At 42.5% G+C, this 16479-nt stretch overlaps 1 protein-coding gene across 1 annotated transcript in view; it reads right to left on the reverse strand.

Annotated features, from left to right (window-relative positions):
• The window catches only part of kcnd3 (potassium voltage-gated channel, Shal-related subfamily, member 3), a 127518-nt gene that overhangs the window by 10455 nt on the left and 100584 nt on the right, over positions 1–16479 (reverse strand). Inside the window, exon 5 of the mRNA XM_037772340.1 lies at positions 4014–4115. Coding sequence (XP_037628268.1) covers positions 4014–4115 — 102 coding nt within the window. The remainder of the gene's footprint in view (positions 1–4013; positions 4116–16479) is intronic.

Consider the following 16479-nt stretch of genomic DNA (forward strand, 5'->3'; position numbering starts at 1 on the left):
AATTAACAACACAAAACAATGACAAATATTGTTCAGAAACCCTCACAGGTACTGCATCTAGCATAAACAAATGCTCAAATCATAACATGGCAAACTGCAGCCCAACAGGCAACAACAGCTGTCAGTGTGTCAGTGTGCTGACTTGACTATGACTTTCCCCAAACTGCATGTGATTATCATAAAGTGGGCATGTCTGTAAAGGGGAGACTCGTGGGTACCCACAGAACCCATTTTCATTCACATATCTTGAGGTCAGAGGTCAAGAGACCCCTTTGAAAATGGCCATGCTAGTTTCATTCTAGTTTCATATGATACCAGTGTAGGGACCTCACGAGACAAAGAGCGGCCTAGAGCAGAGCTTAGGAGTAAGCCTAAGATACCGGCCTACATGGGTGATTTAAAGCCTGATAACAGAACAAAGACTAAACCGCCAGCTCATGAAATCTCGCGTCTTCACGCGAGATCTCAGTTGAATCCAAACGGGAGCAGCCCCATTGGATGAGGCTAATAGGAAACGTGGGGTCTTTCCCGGGAAACGCCCACTATCTCAAGAGATAAAAGCACGCTACCTGAGGAACTCGCCCCTTTTCCACTGCGACTCACGTTGCTACAGGAGGTACCCAACGCTGCGGCGTTCACCTTAAGACTCGAGCCACAATTTCCTGACCTCGCTGGACGAGTTTAAGAAATTGTTGTGTCCATCAGACTTTGATCCACATCCCTGCAGAAGGAAGACTACAGCCCGGCTTCACCAAGGAAGCCGAGGACAACCGCTCTTCATCAAAAAGGAAACGAGCGCACCGCCTTTTCCTTCATTTCTGGCTGCTTTCCCCTCCGCTGCCACACGGAGGTCCAGCCCGCCGTTCATCAGCTGACGAGCTCCATAACGGCCCGTTATGGTCCGAGCCTGCGACGCCGCCGGACCAATTAACGACGATCTACTCCACTATCGCTCCGAAGAAGCGATTCAAGTAAGAGGCTTGTGTCTGGGCAGAGACTAGTGAGATTGTATATTCCAATAAGTTAATAACTATTGTTGATTTATACTGAACGTACGGACCGCCGAGTCCGTCCGTCTGTTTGTTTTGTTTATTTAACTTGCTTTGCTTGTTTATGTTGCTTTGTTTACTGTTGCTGACTGTCTGATTACTGTGTGCTTCTTGTGTTAGCTTCTGCCAAACGTGAAGATCTGTAGCTGTAGTTTATTATTAAAAGACCAGTGCACGGCTGACTAACGCGAGCATCTGAGTAATAATAACCCAGCTAGTACATCTCTCGCGCGGCAGTTAGGATTCCTACTGCTGCGGTGTTTACTGTTTACTGTTTACTGTTTTACTGTGTTATTGTTGACTACTGTGTGCGCCCCGCCGTGGGTTTTCCTTGAAATCTCTTTGTGCTGCACCGGAGCGTCTCGGTTTCTCTCTCTCTCTCTTTCATCGACGGCGTGGGACTTAAACCTCCCGTTCGTACGCAGTCGGTGATTTCCGTGGCGCCTTCGTCACCAGAGCAACCCCACTTCCTACCCACTTTCTCATTGGCTGTATTCGAAACCGCATACTGCATACTACTGAGGAGCGCAGTATGCAGTATACAGTACATACTGCATACTACTGAGGAGCGCAGTATGCAGTATACAGTACATACTGCATACTACTCAGGAGCGCAGTATGCAGTATACAGTACATACTGCATACTGCGCTCCTGAGTAGTATGCAGTATGCAGTACATACTGCATACTACTGAGGAGCGCAGTATGCAGTATACAGTACATACTGCATACTACTGAGGAGCGCAGTATGCAGTATACAGTACATACTGCGCTCCTCAGTAGTATGCAGTATACAGTACATACTGCATACTACTGAGGAGCGCAGTATGCAGTATACAGTACATACTGCATACTGCGCTCCTCAGTAGTATGCAGTATGTGACAGTTAAAGTGATGTATTTAGCAGTAGCCTATGCTAGACGAGGTTAAGCCTTTAAACCAGCTCTTAAAGCACAGGACAAAAAAACAAACTTGTACCACTATTACAATATTATCAAAAAATACAACTTTGATTTTGTTGTTTATGTTATGCTTGTTTACTTTATAAGATACTGCAGGTTTATACTATTTATTCCGACAAACAGGATCATCAACGAGGAGAGACGGGAAATATAAAACATTGATCCACAACATTTACTTTACTCAAACTGCTTTTTCAGTTACAGCAAAAAAAAAAAGTGGACTGATCTCCCTCCAGATATTAGAGAAATGCTAAAAAAGTGTCATGTTGTCTCATCAGGAATCTCTCTGCCCCGTCAGAAGCTGCTTTTTCCCTCGCCACTCTGCTGCTCTGCAGCCGCTCTGTGAGCGTCACTGGCCGGCTCTCCAGCGAGTTACGCCTGTGGGCGATTGTGGAGCTTTTTAACTCCAAAAAGGCAAATAAACACAGGTTCCTGTTAATTTATAATGGACATCTGTGTTGTGATATTTAAACAAACTATCCGTCAACAAGGAAATAAAAGCCTCTTGTATACGAGACCGGAGTGAGGTCCAGCAGCTCATAGCGGTCTCTGAGCGTGACTACCCGGCTTGCTGGCAGCGACCCGGGCAGGCGCTCGCTGGCTGTCACAGTATTCTGTGGAGCTTCTAAACTCCGACAACGGTGGAACAAATGTTTGATTCGCCATCTAACTTCGTAAAACTGCCGATATTAATAATCTACACAGTTGATTTCTCGCCTCAAAAACTTTCAGAAGTGAATTTAGTGTTGAAATGGCTACAAAAAACGTAAAAAACAAGCAGCTTTTGGCTGCTGTTTTTGTACCCGTAGCCTGTACTGTTCCAGCGCTTTGCATTGTGGGATACAGTAGGCGAGATAGATTGGTCTGATGCATACTGGAGAATTTTTCCAAATCAGTACGTCATCCGGGTATTTTTGGCATACTGGAGATTTTGCTTTTGTTCGCATACTGCATACTACATACTACATTTTGGCCAAATCAGTACGTACTACTAGTATAGTATGCGGTTTCGAAAACAGCCTTTCTCTTTCATCGACCACGTGGGACTTAAACCTCCCGTTCGTACGCAGTCGGTGATTTCCGTAACTCCTCCCTCGTGACGTAACCACTTACGTGGTGACGCCGCCTCGGGGTTTCCCTAACTCCTCCCTCATGTGACGTAACCGCTTACGTAGTGACGCCACCGTGAGCTTCCCCTCTTGCTCCTCCTCTCTCTCTCACACACCTGTCTCTCTCGCACACACACACACCCCTCTCACAACATACCAACCTACACCTTCGCTCACATCTCTCTCTCTCTCTCTCACTTTGTGTTTTTGTTTAATTCTAGTTTAGTGCTTAGAGCTGCGTTGTAGAACATCCATTTGTTTATTAAGTGTTGTTAATTAGTAATTACTGCTGTGATAACTGTTGATTTAGATTAATGTTGTTAGAGTGTTTATTATTGATTAAGATTACTGTATTAAAATAAATGGTCTTATTTTAAATAGCAGTTGTCTGTGTTGATTGTGCATTCATATTGTAATAACAACTGGTTATGAGAGTTAGTGCTCGGATTCACCCTTCGCTATTCACCTCCTAAGTGTAAAGTAGTGTTAAAATACTGGCCTTTGGAGGGAATATTTCCCTTTTGAGACTGGATTAACATTTTGGTTATTGGTCCCTGATTCCAGGGTGGTGCCCCGTTCATTATTAATGTTGATTAATAATTCTTATTGATAATAGTAATTCTATGAATATTATTTATTAAATTAGCTAATAACCAAACCTGTTCCATTTGTAAATCCCTTACACCAGTATCTTCACTCTAGCTTTAAAACTGAGCCACAACCTAAAAATCGCAAGTTGCGTTAATGTGTTAAAGAAATTAGTGCCGTTAAAACAAATTTGCGTTAACTTTGACAGCCTTAGGAAAATATCATTAGTGGGGTAATCCTGAGGAAAACTGTAATGAGACACAAGTGAAGCCCTGTCGTGTCTGTCAGTTTAGAGGCGGGTCTTACCGTGAACTCCAGAGCTTCGTTGAACAGGCCGTTGCGCTTGCTGTGGAGGAAGGCGTTGGAGCTTCCCTGTTTGGATATTCGTATCCTGGCCAAGCGGGCTTTCTGCAAAGAGGAAAAGACCACAGAGACCACCTGTAAGCCAGCAGCTACATCACTCAGAATGATTGGGTATCACCTGACACATCCCACTAATCTGAGCTACAGCACTTTCACATGCTTGATATCTTAGCTGTGATCTTATAGATCAAATCAAACATGTGCTACTAAAACATTCACTCTGATCTGCCGTGATAAATTCACTCTGATCTCCTGTGTGATACTTATGAATGATTTATGGCGACTACACGATAACACATTCCTTGGGTTGAAACTCAGTTAGAGCGGAAGCTAGGACCAAATTCTGTATGAATTAAGCAGCTATACGTGTCATTTAAAATAGAGAATTCAATATATTTGGTCTGTTTTTGTGCTGTTATGTTATGCGGTTTTCTTTAGCGAAATAAATCAAGGAAGTGTCCAGGCTCATAATGCTCTGCATCGGTAGTCGGCTTAAATGCATCTTCAGTCATCAGACCTGTACAGCTCAGTTAGTGCACAGACCAGCGTCTTTTTTCTCTCACGCTGTCAAATCTCTCCTGTGAGGCAGTCAGCAACAGAGATGAACAAGAAGAAGAGAAGCAATATGAGTGAGAACAGATGCATTCTGGTCCCTTGGAGTGAATTCTTTATGCATTAGCAGTTTTGACACAGTGGAAGGCTTCTACTCCAATGTCCTGGTTTTTGCTCTGTGTGTGTCTGACTGAATGAATGTGTGTGAAAACATGTCCGAGTGAGTGTGCATTCGTTTATGTGCACACAGGCCTGTGTGAAACTGTGGGTCTCAATGAATCTCTCAGTTACCTGAACAACTGCTTTCACAGTGTGTAATCTGAGTCACTCACTTCTCAAAGGCCCGCCATTTCCCCGTCAAAGTCAAGGGCTTGGGTGTCAGGCTGGCTGCAGCTACAAAGTGTCTGTGCGTGTTTCTGTTGCTTCGCGTTCTGCATTTTAAAATAGAATGACGGATTCATCGAGGGGAAATTGGTGGAGGGATAATGTGAGCTGTGTAAATGATGAGCAGAAAGCTCGTTTAGTAGGGGGCCCATGCACCGCTGGGGGGTTAATTGAGTGTGTGGATGTGTGTTTGCATATCTCCGTGTTGGTTTTATGCATGCACGCCTGGTCTTCATAGCTGAATTTCCATACATATACACACGAGCCCATATAGAGCACAAGCAGAAATACCTGGCTCAGTAAGAGTATGGTAATGTATGGTAATTTAAGCTCATCCCCTCACTTGAGTTTCATTTAAAACATGGCAATGTTTGTTAACCCTGCAGGTAGCTCATGCTGTGATTTAGCAATCTAAACAGAGACAGAGATAAACAGGAGCGCATGTGGACACACACACACACATGCACGGCAAACTGTAGCGTCTATAGCACAAACACAGCTCCCTTCAAGTTGTTTACTTTCTCCTGTTCTCCTGCATCGTTATCTTTTTGTCTCTTTCACCCTGCCTCCAACTCTCCTTGACAAGTTTTCCCCCGCTGTCTTTGTGCCCCTCACACTCTAACACCTATGTACATTTGTGCTGGCACAGCGTTCCCACAGGCCTTTGGGATAACCCCCTCTTTATGCTCTGGCATTGTGGTGCCCAGCCAATGGGATGGTTTCTCTGGGGGTCACCATGTAAACAGCAGCCCCGTGACTGTGGCGACGGTTGCCAGGCAGCGCAGGGGGGTAATGAAGGGGGTGTTGAGAACACGTCCCGTGAGATTGAATCTACTTCTGCAGCTCTCTGATAGATTCCCGGGGCCTTTGGGATCCGGGGCACTTGTGTCCAAGGCCCATCTGTGCTTTCAGGCAGAGCCGCGGCACGACAGATTGAGCCTGAATTGCTGCTGAAGCATCATTGAGAGCACACAGGAGTGTAAGGAAACCATGGACATGAGGCTTTCACTGACACCTACACATAGAAAGAATACCATGTGGAAGGGTACATGGCCAAAAAATCTATCTGCTGCACATTCCTTCACACAGGGACGCATACAGTCACATAAATTGTATTGTTAGTTACATTAGTGACGTTTGGGACATCTTTTCCGTACTTATGTTACATTGTTTCTGTACATATTGTGCTTAGGGCATTTTCATATTAGGTACGATTGCCCTCCCTGTCCACTCCCCCGCCACTCAGCTTTCACATTAGTAAAGTTGTTCCGTATCCAAGTACACTAATAACAAACATCGCCCAAGAGACCGGCGGCATTGACAAAAGCCTGCCCTTTCACAACTACTTGCTGACTGCTAAAGTTATACTCGCATTAAATAGAAGTTCACTTCCGTGTTTCGGTACGATTGGTTTTCACACCTGATGGGAACTGTTCCCGAGTACACATGAACCGTACTCCAGACCACCTTTTCAAGTGGACTCGAGTATGGATTGACGAACTGTGCCCGAGTATACGGTACGGAGCGTTCACACTAATCAAACAAACTAGACTTTGGGGTCAAGTATACTCGGATCCAGGCCTGGGCACCTGATGTGAAAGCACTCAAAGTTTATGTACTTATTTTAAAGCCAACCATGACGTTTTTCCTAAACCGAATTAAGTGGTTTTGCTGCCCCCTGCTGGTACAGCACCTTCATACACACGTGTAATAATCATGCCTCAGCAAGGCAAAACATGACACTGACACACTATGCTCTAGTGGACAGGCGGGTCTATTACGCGCTTTGGCATAATACCGAGTTGCACATATACACCTTATATCCTGGCACACACACTTACACACAGCACACAGAGTGAAAACTAAAGTGCTTCGCTCTGTTATAGGAGATTGTAATAACAAAATAAATGATTTCTCAGTACTGGATCAGTATGTCCCCTCATCTAATATACTTTGGGTCAGAGGTGCACAGAGAGCTGCCATAAAATGGATGATTCAGCATGAGGTGTTTGGTACATGATTAAATATACTTTCAATGCAAAATGTGTCTGTGGTCGCACCAAAGTACATTTATTAAATAAAATATGAGGACCCTGGTCACCATTTATAAACAAATGAGGGTCTAATTAATGCATGGAGGACAGTAATTTCTGTCCCATACAGATGTTACTGTATCCTTAAAGTCCAACTGAAATCACACTTATCCCTCTGTTGTTGTGTTGTGCTGCTGCCTGTCCTGAAGTCCGACTGACCCGGTACCGGGCGTAGTTACAAAAAGTCACGATCAAAGATGGTCTATTTATGGAAGATATGAATGTTATTCTGTTTTGAAAACCTGAGGTCTTCAGTTTTCAGAATCTGTAAACCAATTGTATGTTGTCCAAACTGTCTTATTATGAAGTATTTTAACAATAAAGTCGTACAGATATAAACTTTGTAAATATAAGAACAAGTACTGATCAAAAGATATTCTCGTCAGTCTAAAATATCATCGCTGGAAACACACAGCGTCCGCTATTAACGGGGAAACAAAGCATTCAAACTCCACATGTTACAGTCACACTGACATAAATCTATGTTCTTATTAAAGTATTTCACCAAGGTCTATGTATCTCTGCCTAAAACGGCAGATTTTAGCTATTTACATTTGTGCAGCAATTATAAAAACACCAGAGAGCCACAGAGATCGGCTGGATATAGGCGCCATTTTGGCTCAAAGTGAACTGTCACTTTCAGTCGACCTCTGGCTCTTATCACTTCAATACAGCCACCAGATGGCAACAGACACCAAAGAGCCAAAAAACATTTTATTCCCCTGTTTCAGAGGGATCTAATGACACCTGTTTAAGCCCTGTGAGCCTTCGCATTCTCCATGTATACATCTTAGAGCATGGAGCTTTTTGGCAGTATATGAATTTTGACCAATATTCATTGTAGTTATTACTATTTTAATGTTTTTGGGAGATTTGTGTTATTTGTAACATGGCTATGTGGAAATAAATTGTGTTTTGAAGTAAAACATGTAAACATGGCCAATACATTGAGACCGCCTGAGTATATCTTTATAAATTGTATCATAAGTGGTATATTTCAGTGTATTTTCATCAAATTTACAGTTACAGTTGTAGAAAAGAGTAGTAGAATACATTAAGTTGCATCATTATCCATGGGATATGTTATTTTAGGCGTTTTTTCCCCAAGGGATAGGGCTATGGCTTAACAGGTGTCACCGTCTGCCTATGATAGAACACTGAACGGTGATGCTTTATGCAAATATGGTTTCAAATGAAGCGATTTGATTGGCTCAAAGGAGATGAATGCATGAATTAATACAAAACAGGGGCCGCCATCATGAAACCAACAAATATAAAATTCTCACTAACATAGGACATGTGATTTAAAACAAATAATATGGAAAAAACAGTAGCTTGCAAAAATCCCAAATACTGTACCACCTGCCAACCAATCAGAATAGTGATGCTCAATATCACTGGTTGAAATAATCCGCACACCCAAAGGCCGAAAACCTGATCCAAACACTGTTTTTCCTTCCTGCCACGGAGCCGCGATTTAGGCTCAATCACACTTTAAAGATTACAGCTATAGGATGAACGCCAGCACAAATGCTTCATTTTAACACCGTTCGCTGCCAGTTGAGGAATCTAAATTGGCATATCCTCAAGTGATCAAAAAACGCTACATATCTACTTAAGCTCTCATGCCGTACTCTGCTGAGTATTGCCAGGAAGTTCTGCTAGAAGTTCATATATTTTATAGTTGAAACTAAAAGTTAAAAAATTCATGGCACCTTGTGAGTTACAGCTTCGCAAGGCTGCCTGTATAGGATTTGGCTGAGCGAAAAGTGGAGCAATCGAGCTATGAGACCAGATTAGGTTCTGCCTCGGGCCTGCCTTGGAACCATACAAGTGAAAGAGGAGACCATCTGACGAGGACACGCACGCACGCACGCACGCACGCACGCACGCACGCACGCACGCACGCACGCACGCACGCACGCACACACACACACACACACATACACACACACAAACATAAATAACTATGGGCGGGAGAGTTTCATTTTGTTTTGCAGCTGCCACTCATCTAAAGAGTTGCTTTTATACATGTTGACATTTCTCCCATAAGGAAATAAGTCAGTTACTTGCTCTACGATAACACACACGCACGCACGCACGCACGCACGCACACAAAGACAAAGTGAGACAGTGACACAGACAAGAGGAGGGTTCAGAGGGAATGAGAGAAATTTGAGAAAAAACTGACTTTTAGAAAATCTATCTGGGAGAATTGATTCAGTGGAAATCAAGTCCTCGGACACCTCTGGCCCTCAGATATATCTGCCTCTCTAGCAAAGACAGCTTAACCTCGGACTAACACCACTCAGAGACAAAATACCTTTGCTAAGCCTGGATTACCTCGTCTTTATAGAGGAAAAGTACAGCTCTGCTCTGCAAGCTGCTGATGTTTAGGATGTTATTATTTTTTTTTTTTTCTTACAAAGGACATACTTCATAACAGAGCTCTTGACCTCCCTCGGTGAAGTCCCCTGTCAACATCCCTCCAACTTTCTTTTCGGTCTGCCTTCTTCCCAAGTGCAGACGACTTTATTGATTGTCTAGAAGGGCAAAACACTCTCAGCCAGAAGTCATCTCCACCTTTTGACTTCAACCTTCTGAGGGAGGGCTAAACACAATAGTGAGATGATTTAGAGAGCAGGGAGTTAGCCGGAGAGAGAGGTAGAAAGAGAGGCAGGGAGGAGGACTTGATTTTATTTTGTTTTGCTCCTGCCATGTCAGCCCCGAGCCAATGTAATGCTCAAGAACCGCAACAGACAGTAATTTTACTATTCACTAAGTTTGAGGACAACAACTGCTCCAGCCAGGCAACGATTTCCAGTCAAAGTGGGAAAAAGACGAGGCAGTAAAATAAGGATGGCAAGTGACTTTTCTAGATTCTGATGCTCTACACCTGAGGCAGGATTTATGATTTACAGTTGATTTACCATTTTGTAAAAGAAAGATCCATAACTGTTCCAGCTGCATCTGTCTTTGTGTGGTATATTTGTGGGTATCTTTTACAAGATCTGTGATTAGAGCTGCAACGATTGATCGATTAGTTGTCAACTATTAAATTAATCACCAACTATTTTGATAATTGATTAATCGGTTTGATGAATTTTTAAAGAAAAAAAGTAAAATTTCTCTGATTCCAGCTTCTGAAATGTGAATATTTTCTGGTTTCTTTACTCCTCTATGACAGTAAACTGAATATTTTTTGAGTTGTGGACAAAACAAGACATTTGAAGACGTTATGTTGGGCTTTGGGAAACACATTTTTCACAATTTTCTGACATTTTATTGACCAAACAACTAATCAATTAATCAAGAAAATAAGCAACAGATTAATCGACAATGAAAATAGTTATTAGTTGCAGCCCTATCTATGATTTGGCAATATAGCAAAAGGGTTTGTCAAATCCTGGAAGAAACTTGTATGAATCAAACAAAATCTTCTCCCCTCTACTGACATTCAACAGGTTTATTTAAATGAGAATGGCATACTTCAAGCTACAGAAAAGGACTTATCATGAATCTGTTCCACATCTTGAATCATCAAACCCTCCAAACTGCACTAACTTCTCAAAAATCAATCATTTCATACTTGTTGAGTGCCAAAGGAGGTGCACATTCGTGAGATTTAATCATTTCTATGCCCCTAAATTGCTATATAAGGCTACTTTTTCTGCTCCATTTGTGGGAATGTTTCATTCACAAACACGTCACCCGAGAATAAAAAGAAGGACTTTATACTGTGAAACTTAAAATCCTGCTGTCGAAAATCAGCAGACGGGAACATTACAAATCTAGCGGTGTCAGTAGTTGTGTTAGGGGACCTGAAACCATTATAAAGTATTAATAGTACAGCTGTACACATCAGAGCCGCACTGGACTGTGACAGAAACAAAGAGTGAACATGAATTTAGATGCTAGAAAATGTCTGTTAAAAAGCAAAGCGCTCCAGGACTTAGATGGGAGGCAGTCAAGGGGCCGTGATAGTCACGCAGAGTTGGGAGAATATCATACAGTAGGTGATGTCACACTGTCAGATAAGGTTAGCGACCTGCATAAAGACCCCGAGGCAGCTTTTGGACAATATTGATGATGTTGAAAATATTCCTATAAAGTTACTTAACTGTATAATTTGTGGTGCTAAAATATGCCAATAAAATCTCAAAATCAAAAAAAAACTAAAGTGATGATGATGATGTGGTGAACAGAATATTAAGCAAGTTGTACATTTTATTTTCATGGATTTCTGTATCATATTACTCCAGATTCTTTCAGATTAAGACATTATGATTCTTAAGTCAAACAAGTATTTTTCTCCTAACAGAGAGAGGGAGACTCTCTGTAAATGACTCGTACGACAGGTCTGGACCACTCCTGAATTTCACTCGTATGAGAACACTGGTAAAGGCGACAAATTCTCATAAATCACTCGTAAGTGGCACTTAAGAATGAATGTGCTTGTACTAGTTGTTCTTGCACGAGGCCCATTGTTCTCACTCTCTTGGCTATGATGAAGTCCTTTTGTTGCAACTTGTATGTACATGTATGTACATGTTGGGGATGTCATGGTACCACAAATTTAGTAGTGGATACCAATACCAGTGAAATTCCACGATTCTCGATACTCAATTTGATACCAAGGTAGAAAAAAACAAAAGTAAAACAATGAATCCCATATACTAAATATACAGTATATATACTACTTAAACAGCCACTCCTTTATAACCGTTTGCATACTGGTTTTTGTTAGGAAGTTAAACAGGTCACAATTCCCTCTCTATTATCTATTTTATATTGCTGTGAAAACATCTCCTTCAAACAACTGGATTTATTCAAGTTTCTCAACCAAAAACTGCATTTTACAAGATTAGATTTGAACATGAGGGGTAGAATTAACCTTTGCTCAATATTTTTACTGAATAGAGCCTGAACGCATCATAATGTAAATCATTATGGCACCTCTGTATGTAATGTTGACTAGCTCTCGTCCTGCTGATTTCAACACGGATTTGTTGTTCACAATGTTGCATTATCTGTGAAAAAATAGGGGGTGTCCCCCGGATGCGTTGATAGTGAGTTAACTGCGTTCCAAACACATTTTATATCATCCCCAGAACGATGGGACACCATTAGTCTTGAGCCCTGATCCCCGGTATCTACCTGCGGTACGGTAGGAAAACGAGTTCCGTCACGAATGTTGTCATCGACTTGGTTTCAAAGTATTGTTTCTCGTGACATCCTTAGTACATATATATCTCTGAGTGAGTGGGTAAAAGTGGTTACTTGCATTTATCCTAGTAAACCGGGGCTCAAGTGCGTCTGAGAAGACCTACAGACGTATCATTCACAGACCCACAGACCCAGATCTATGAGAATAGCGTAGGTACACCTAAAAGTTAAGCTCATTTAAATTCATGCCCCCCTCTTTTTTAATCCTTCTGTATCACTTGCCCTTTTGTGATTCTCCATTTAAATCTTGCCCTCTTCCAGGTGTGCTATTCAGAATGTGTAATTAGACCTGAGGATATTATTACCTTTATGCAAATGAGCTCAGAGGAGCAACCGAAGAGTAACCCCTGCAGATTGGACACCTTGTTTCGGATCACTTTATGGGATCATGCGTGAACACTAAAACTCGGCGTTCGATTCATTGTGACACTGAAGACTAAAGGGAAGCAGAGTAGAAAATACATGTCTGTGCTGTGCGTTCCTCCTGGTCACACTGCAACTAGTGGTGTCCTCGTGTACTGCATTTGTGCAGTGAGATAGATCAGGGGCTGTCTATCTACCACCACCCAGATGGATGGATAATTGTAATGGGAGCCCAGAACAGCTAACAATTAGGCCTGAATGAAGATGGATGTGAATGGGGGGAGGAGAGGAAAAGAGGAGAAGAGAGGAGGCTGGAAAATGTTGAGGGACTAATGCCGCACGTCCTCTCCTCAATATTTCCCCCCCTCTTTTCCTCCCGTCTGCTCTCCCCTGGTCTTTAAGTACTGTGGAAGGCAATCTTGAATGGCAATCCTATTTTTCTCTCAATTAAACATCGACTTAGTCTAAGAAATGATCTGAGGAAGAATGGATTTTCCGTGAAATATAACCATGTGCCGCTAATAAACGCTGAGGATATGACGTTTTGCTATGGTAAATGACCACTGGCACTTGCTAAGCAGTTGGTTTAATGGCTGAGGTCATATGTCATTAAGGTTATGGAGCATTAAAGAACACTACATGTTATGCCAGACGGCAGTAATGGGGTATTGAAGGATGTGGTATGCCGGAGTAATTCATGACTCGGGTGGGACATTAAAGATCACAGTTGTCATTAGCAGTGAAAGAGTGGACCGTACAATGGTAATGGCTCTATCATACACCCTCTGGGTTTACCATCTTTTACAGTGTGAGAGACCGTCGTCTGCAAACCAAGAGTCAAAGAACATTAAATTAATGTGATGTAACGTGTAATGAGCTGAACACATGTCAGTAGTAGTTGTTATAAAATGCAGTAAAATCCATTGCAGTTGCTACAAACCAAAGAGCCGTGCTAGTGGCACATGGGGCACCCACTCCACCAGGCAAGCCACCAGAGCGCCCCGACAAATTGAAATGTTGATCTAATGATGGCACTAGATGAAAAGTCAGGGGATCACCAACGTATCGCTATAATCAAATCTGTATAATGTAACATCTGTAGCAAATTACATGGCAAACCATCCAATAACTCAAATATGAACCTCATGATGGTGCCAGAGGAAATGTCAGGGGGGATCACCAAAGTCATTAGGATTCGTCGACTGGGGACCATCAGTGACTACTTTTATATGCACAAAATATAATTTTTTTTGGCCCTTATTCCGACAATATTCCTACTAAACCGTTAACATGGCTATTGAAAATGAATATTACAGTAATATTCCTGTTTACATGCAGCCGTGAATACTCTGATTAACGTAAACAATGGCGGACTTGTCGGACAGCGCGTACCTCTTTAATTCCTTCAACCAACTTCTCGAAAAGGTTGGTGTTACGTTTTTTGTGCAAATTCAAAAACCTGTTGATATCCAAGTCTTTCATAATGTTTAAAAGTAGGTGTGTTTCACCTTCCGACCAGAAATGTGGGCTTTCCTTATGGGCATGTATCTCTGCAAACTGTGCAAACCCCAATTGAGACGCATATCCTGAATGCCCTGTATCCATGTCCAAAGAATGCTCCTAAAAACTGAATAATCCTACGTCTTAATTGGCAAATGCTACATTCAGAATAAAGCGTAATTCAGAATATCCAAAGGGAATATGCTGTTTACATGACCCGTATCAAACTCAGAATATTATCATATTCAGAATAATAGTGGACTATTAGTGTGCATGTAAACATAGTCACTGTCTGTACAAAATTCCTAGCCAATCCATCCAATATTTGTTGAGATATTTCAGTCTGAACTACAGTGCTAGACGGGCCGACATTGCCATCCATAGAGCCACGCCGCTAGCATGAAGAGGCAGAAAGGAAAGCTTCTTTTAGTTAACAACCAGTTGGGATGTGAAATCAAATAATTTCCACAGCATCAACCACTAAAGCCAGCACAATATGTAATTCAAGACATACTCCACTGATCTTAAGCACACAAGCTTAAATGCTAAGCAACACTTAATCCTGCGGCTAATTAAAGACAGAGATGGTATACACAGATTGCATCTCCTAAATGCTCTAAAATATCACATTTGCAAACCCATCATCATACTTGGCACGTAAGACCTTGATTTGCTGTAGTAATAACACTCTCAAGGATCGAGGCATCCAGGTGGAATATTATTATGAAGGCAATGATAAGGCGTTTGAGTCATACTGTTATGAAATAAAAGGAGAACCTATCCGATGGATGTATGGGTGCTTGAGCAAATCGCTGACCTCACTGCGGGCAAAGCCAGGGAGGCATACAAGTGCCCGAGGGAGTCGTTTAGTACTGGTTAATGACGACAGCACCGTCATGCTACACTGGTCAGTTTGGTGGGTACTTCTGGAGGTGGAGGTGTCTCGTATACTGACAATGCACCACACTGCGGCTCAGTGGAGAACACTGGGACGGACCAAGGTCAGGCCGTAACTGAAGTATGGTGGACGCACAGAAGTGGATTCATGCACTTAAACAGATGCACATAAGCAGACGGACACCTTCCTTCCAGCCAGCACCTCATCTGGGTGATAGCTATTTCAGGAAAGAACACAGCATTAGGACACACATCGCCTCCAGCTCTCCCCCCTTTTCACTCCTCTACCCCTGCGTCCCCTGCTCCCTCCTTCCCTCTGGCCTTCCTCCTCGCCACTCCTCTGCGTCAACAACATACATCTCATCAGTTCCGACCTATTTTCAATCTAGATAATTTTCCCCCAACCTTCCAACCCTCTTTCCGTCCCCTCTGCGGCGTCTTTTTGTCCCCGCACACTTGACTGTGTTCCACCGGAGTCTCGCTTGGCAGACAAGGTTACGGTTAGTTAAGACTGGGCAGCGGTCAGGCCACGGTCGAACTGCGGGACTTTAAACAGATTTAAGCTACAACCAGAGAGCATGTGCAGAGATGGATGGCAGTAATCACAGGGAGGGAGAGAGAGAGAGAGAGGGGAGGCATGGATAGAGGCAGAGGAGCAGAAATGAGCAGAAAAAAGCAAAAGGGAGTGAAAAAAGCCTTGCTAGGAGAGGTGTGAGCGAGATGAGAGAGAGGAATGGACTCTGAAAATATGTGTCAGTGTGTGCATGTCTGCCAGCTCCAAACAAACACACTACTATCCATCTCAGGAGAACACAAACTGTCAGGCCTGCCCTCAAGCTATGATTACCAGCCCAGTTTTGTATGAGCGCCAGCTGATGCTGCTACCCAGTTTGGCTCATGGACACACAATGACATGATTCTTTAAAGGTCTAAAAGGGCTGGGCTATTTACCCAAAGCAAGATAGGATCTTTAAATCTTCCACAGTTTAGACACGAGTTTACATAATCCATTTAGAAATATGTGCCTGCGAGTGTTTTATCGGTATACTTATAAAATCTTCTCACAAGGACAATCCATGTGAAGATGGGAAATAGCTGATATTCACTCCTTTGACAGGCTATTTTAGGATTTAGGCTTGGGTTTTTGGATGAGATTGGAGTTATGATAACATTTAGGTTGTGGAGTTTTTAAAAAATGTTTTTATTTAACCTGTATTTAAGACAGGTAATCTCATTGAGACACGGGGTCTCATTCTCAAGAGAGTCCTGAGTTAAAGGGATACTTTGATCATTTTGGGAGAATTTGATATTTGACATAATACACGTTTTTCCTAAGTTCAGCTCAGGTCATGGGTGTCTCTGGGATCAAGAAAGAAGTCAGTGTTGTACATTTA

This window comes from Sebastes umbrosus, chromosome 6, assembly GCF_015220745.1.
Source record: "Sebastes umbrosus isolate fSebUmb1 chromosome 6, fSebUmb1.pri, whole genome shotgun sequence".
NCBI lineage: Eukaryota > Metazoa > Chordata > Actinopteri > Perciformes > Sebastidae > Sebastes > Sebastes umbrosus.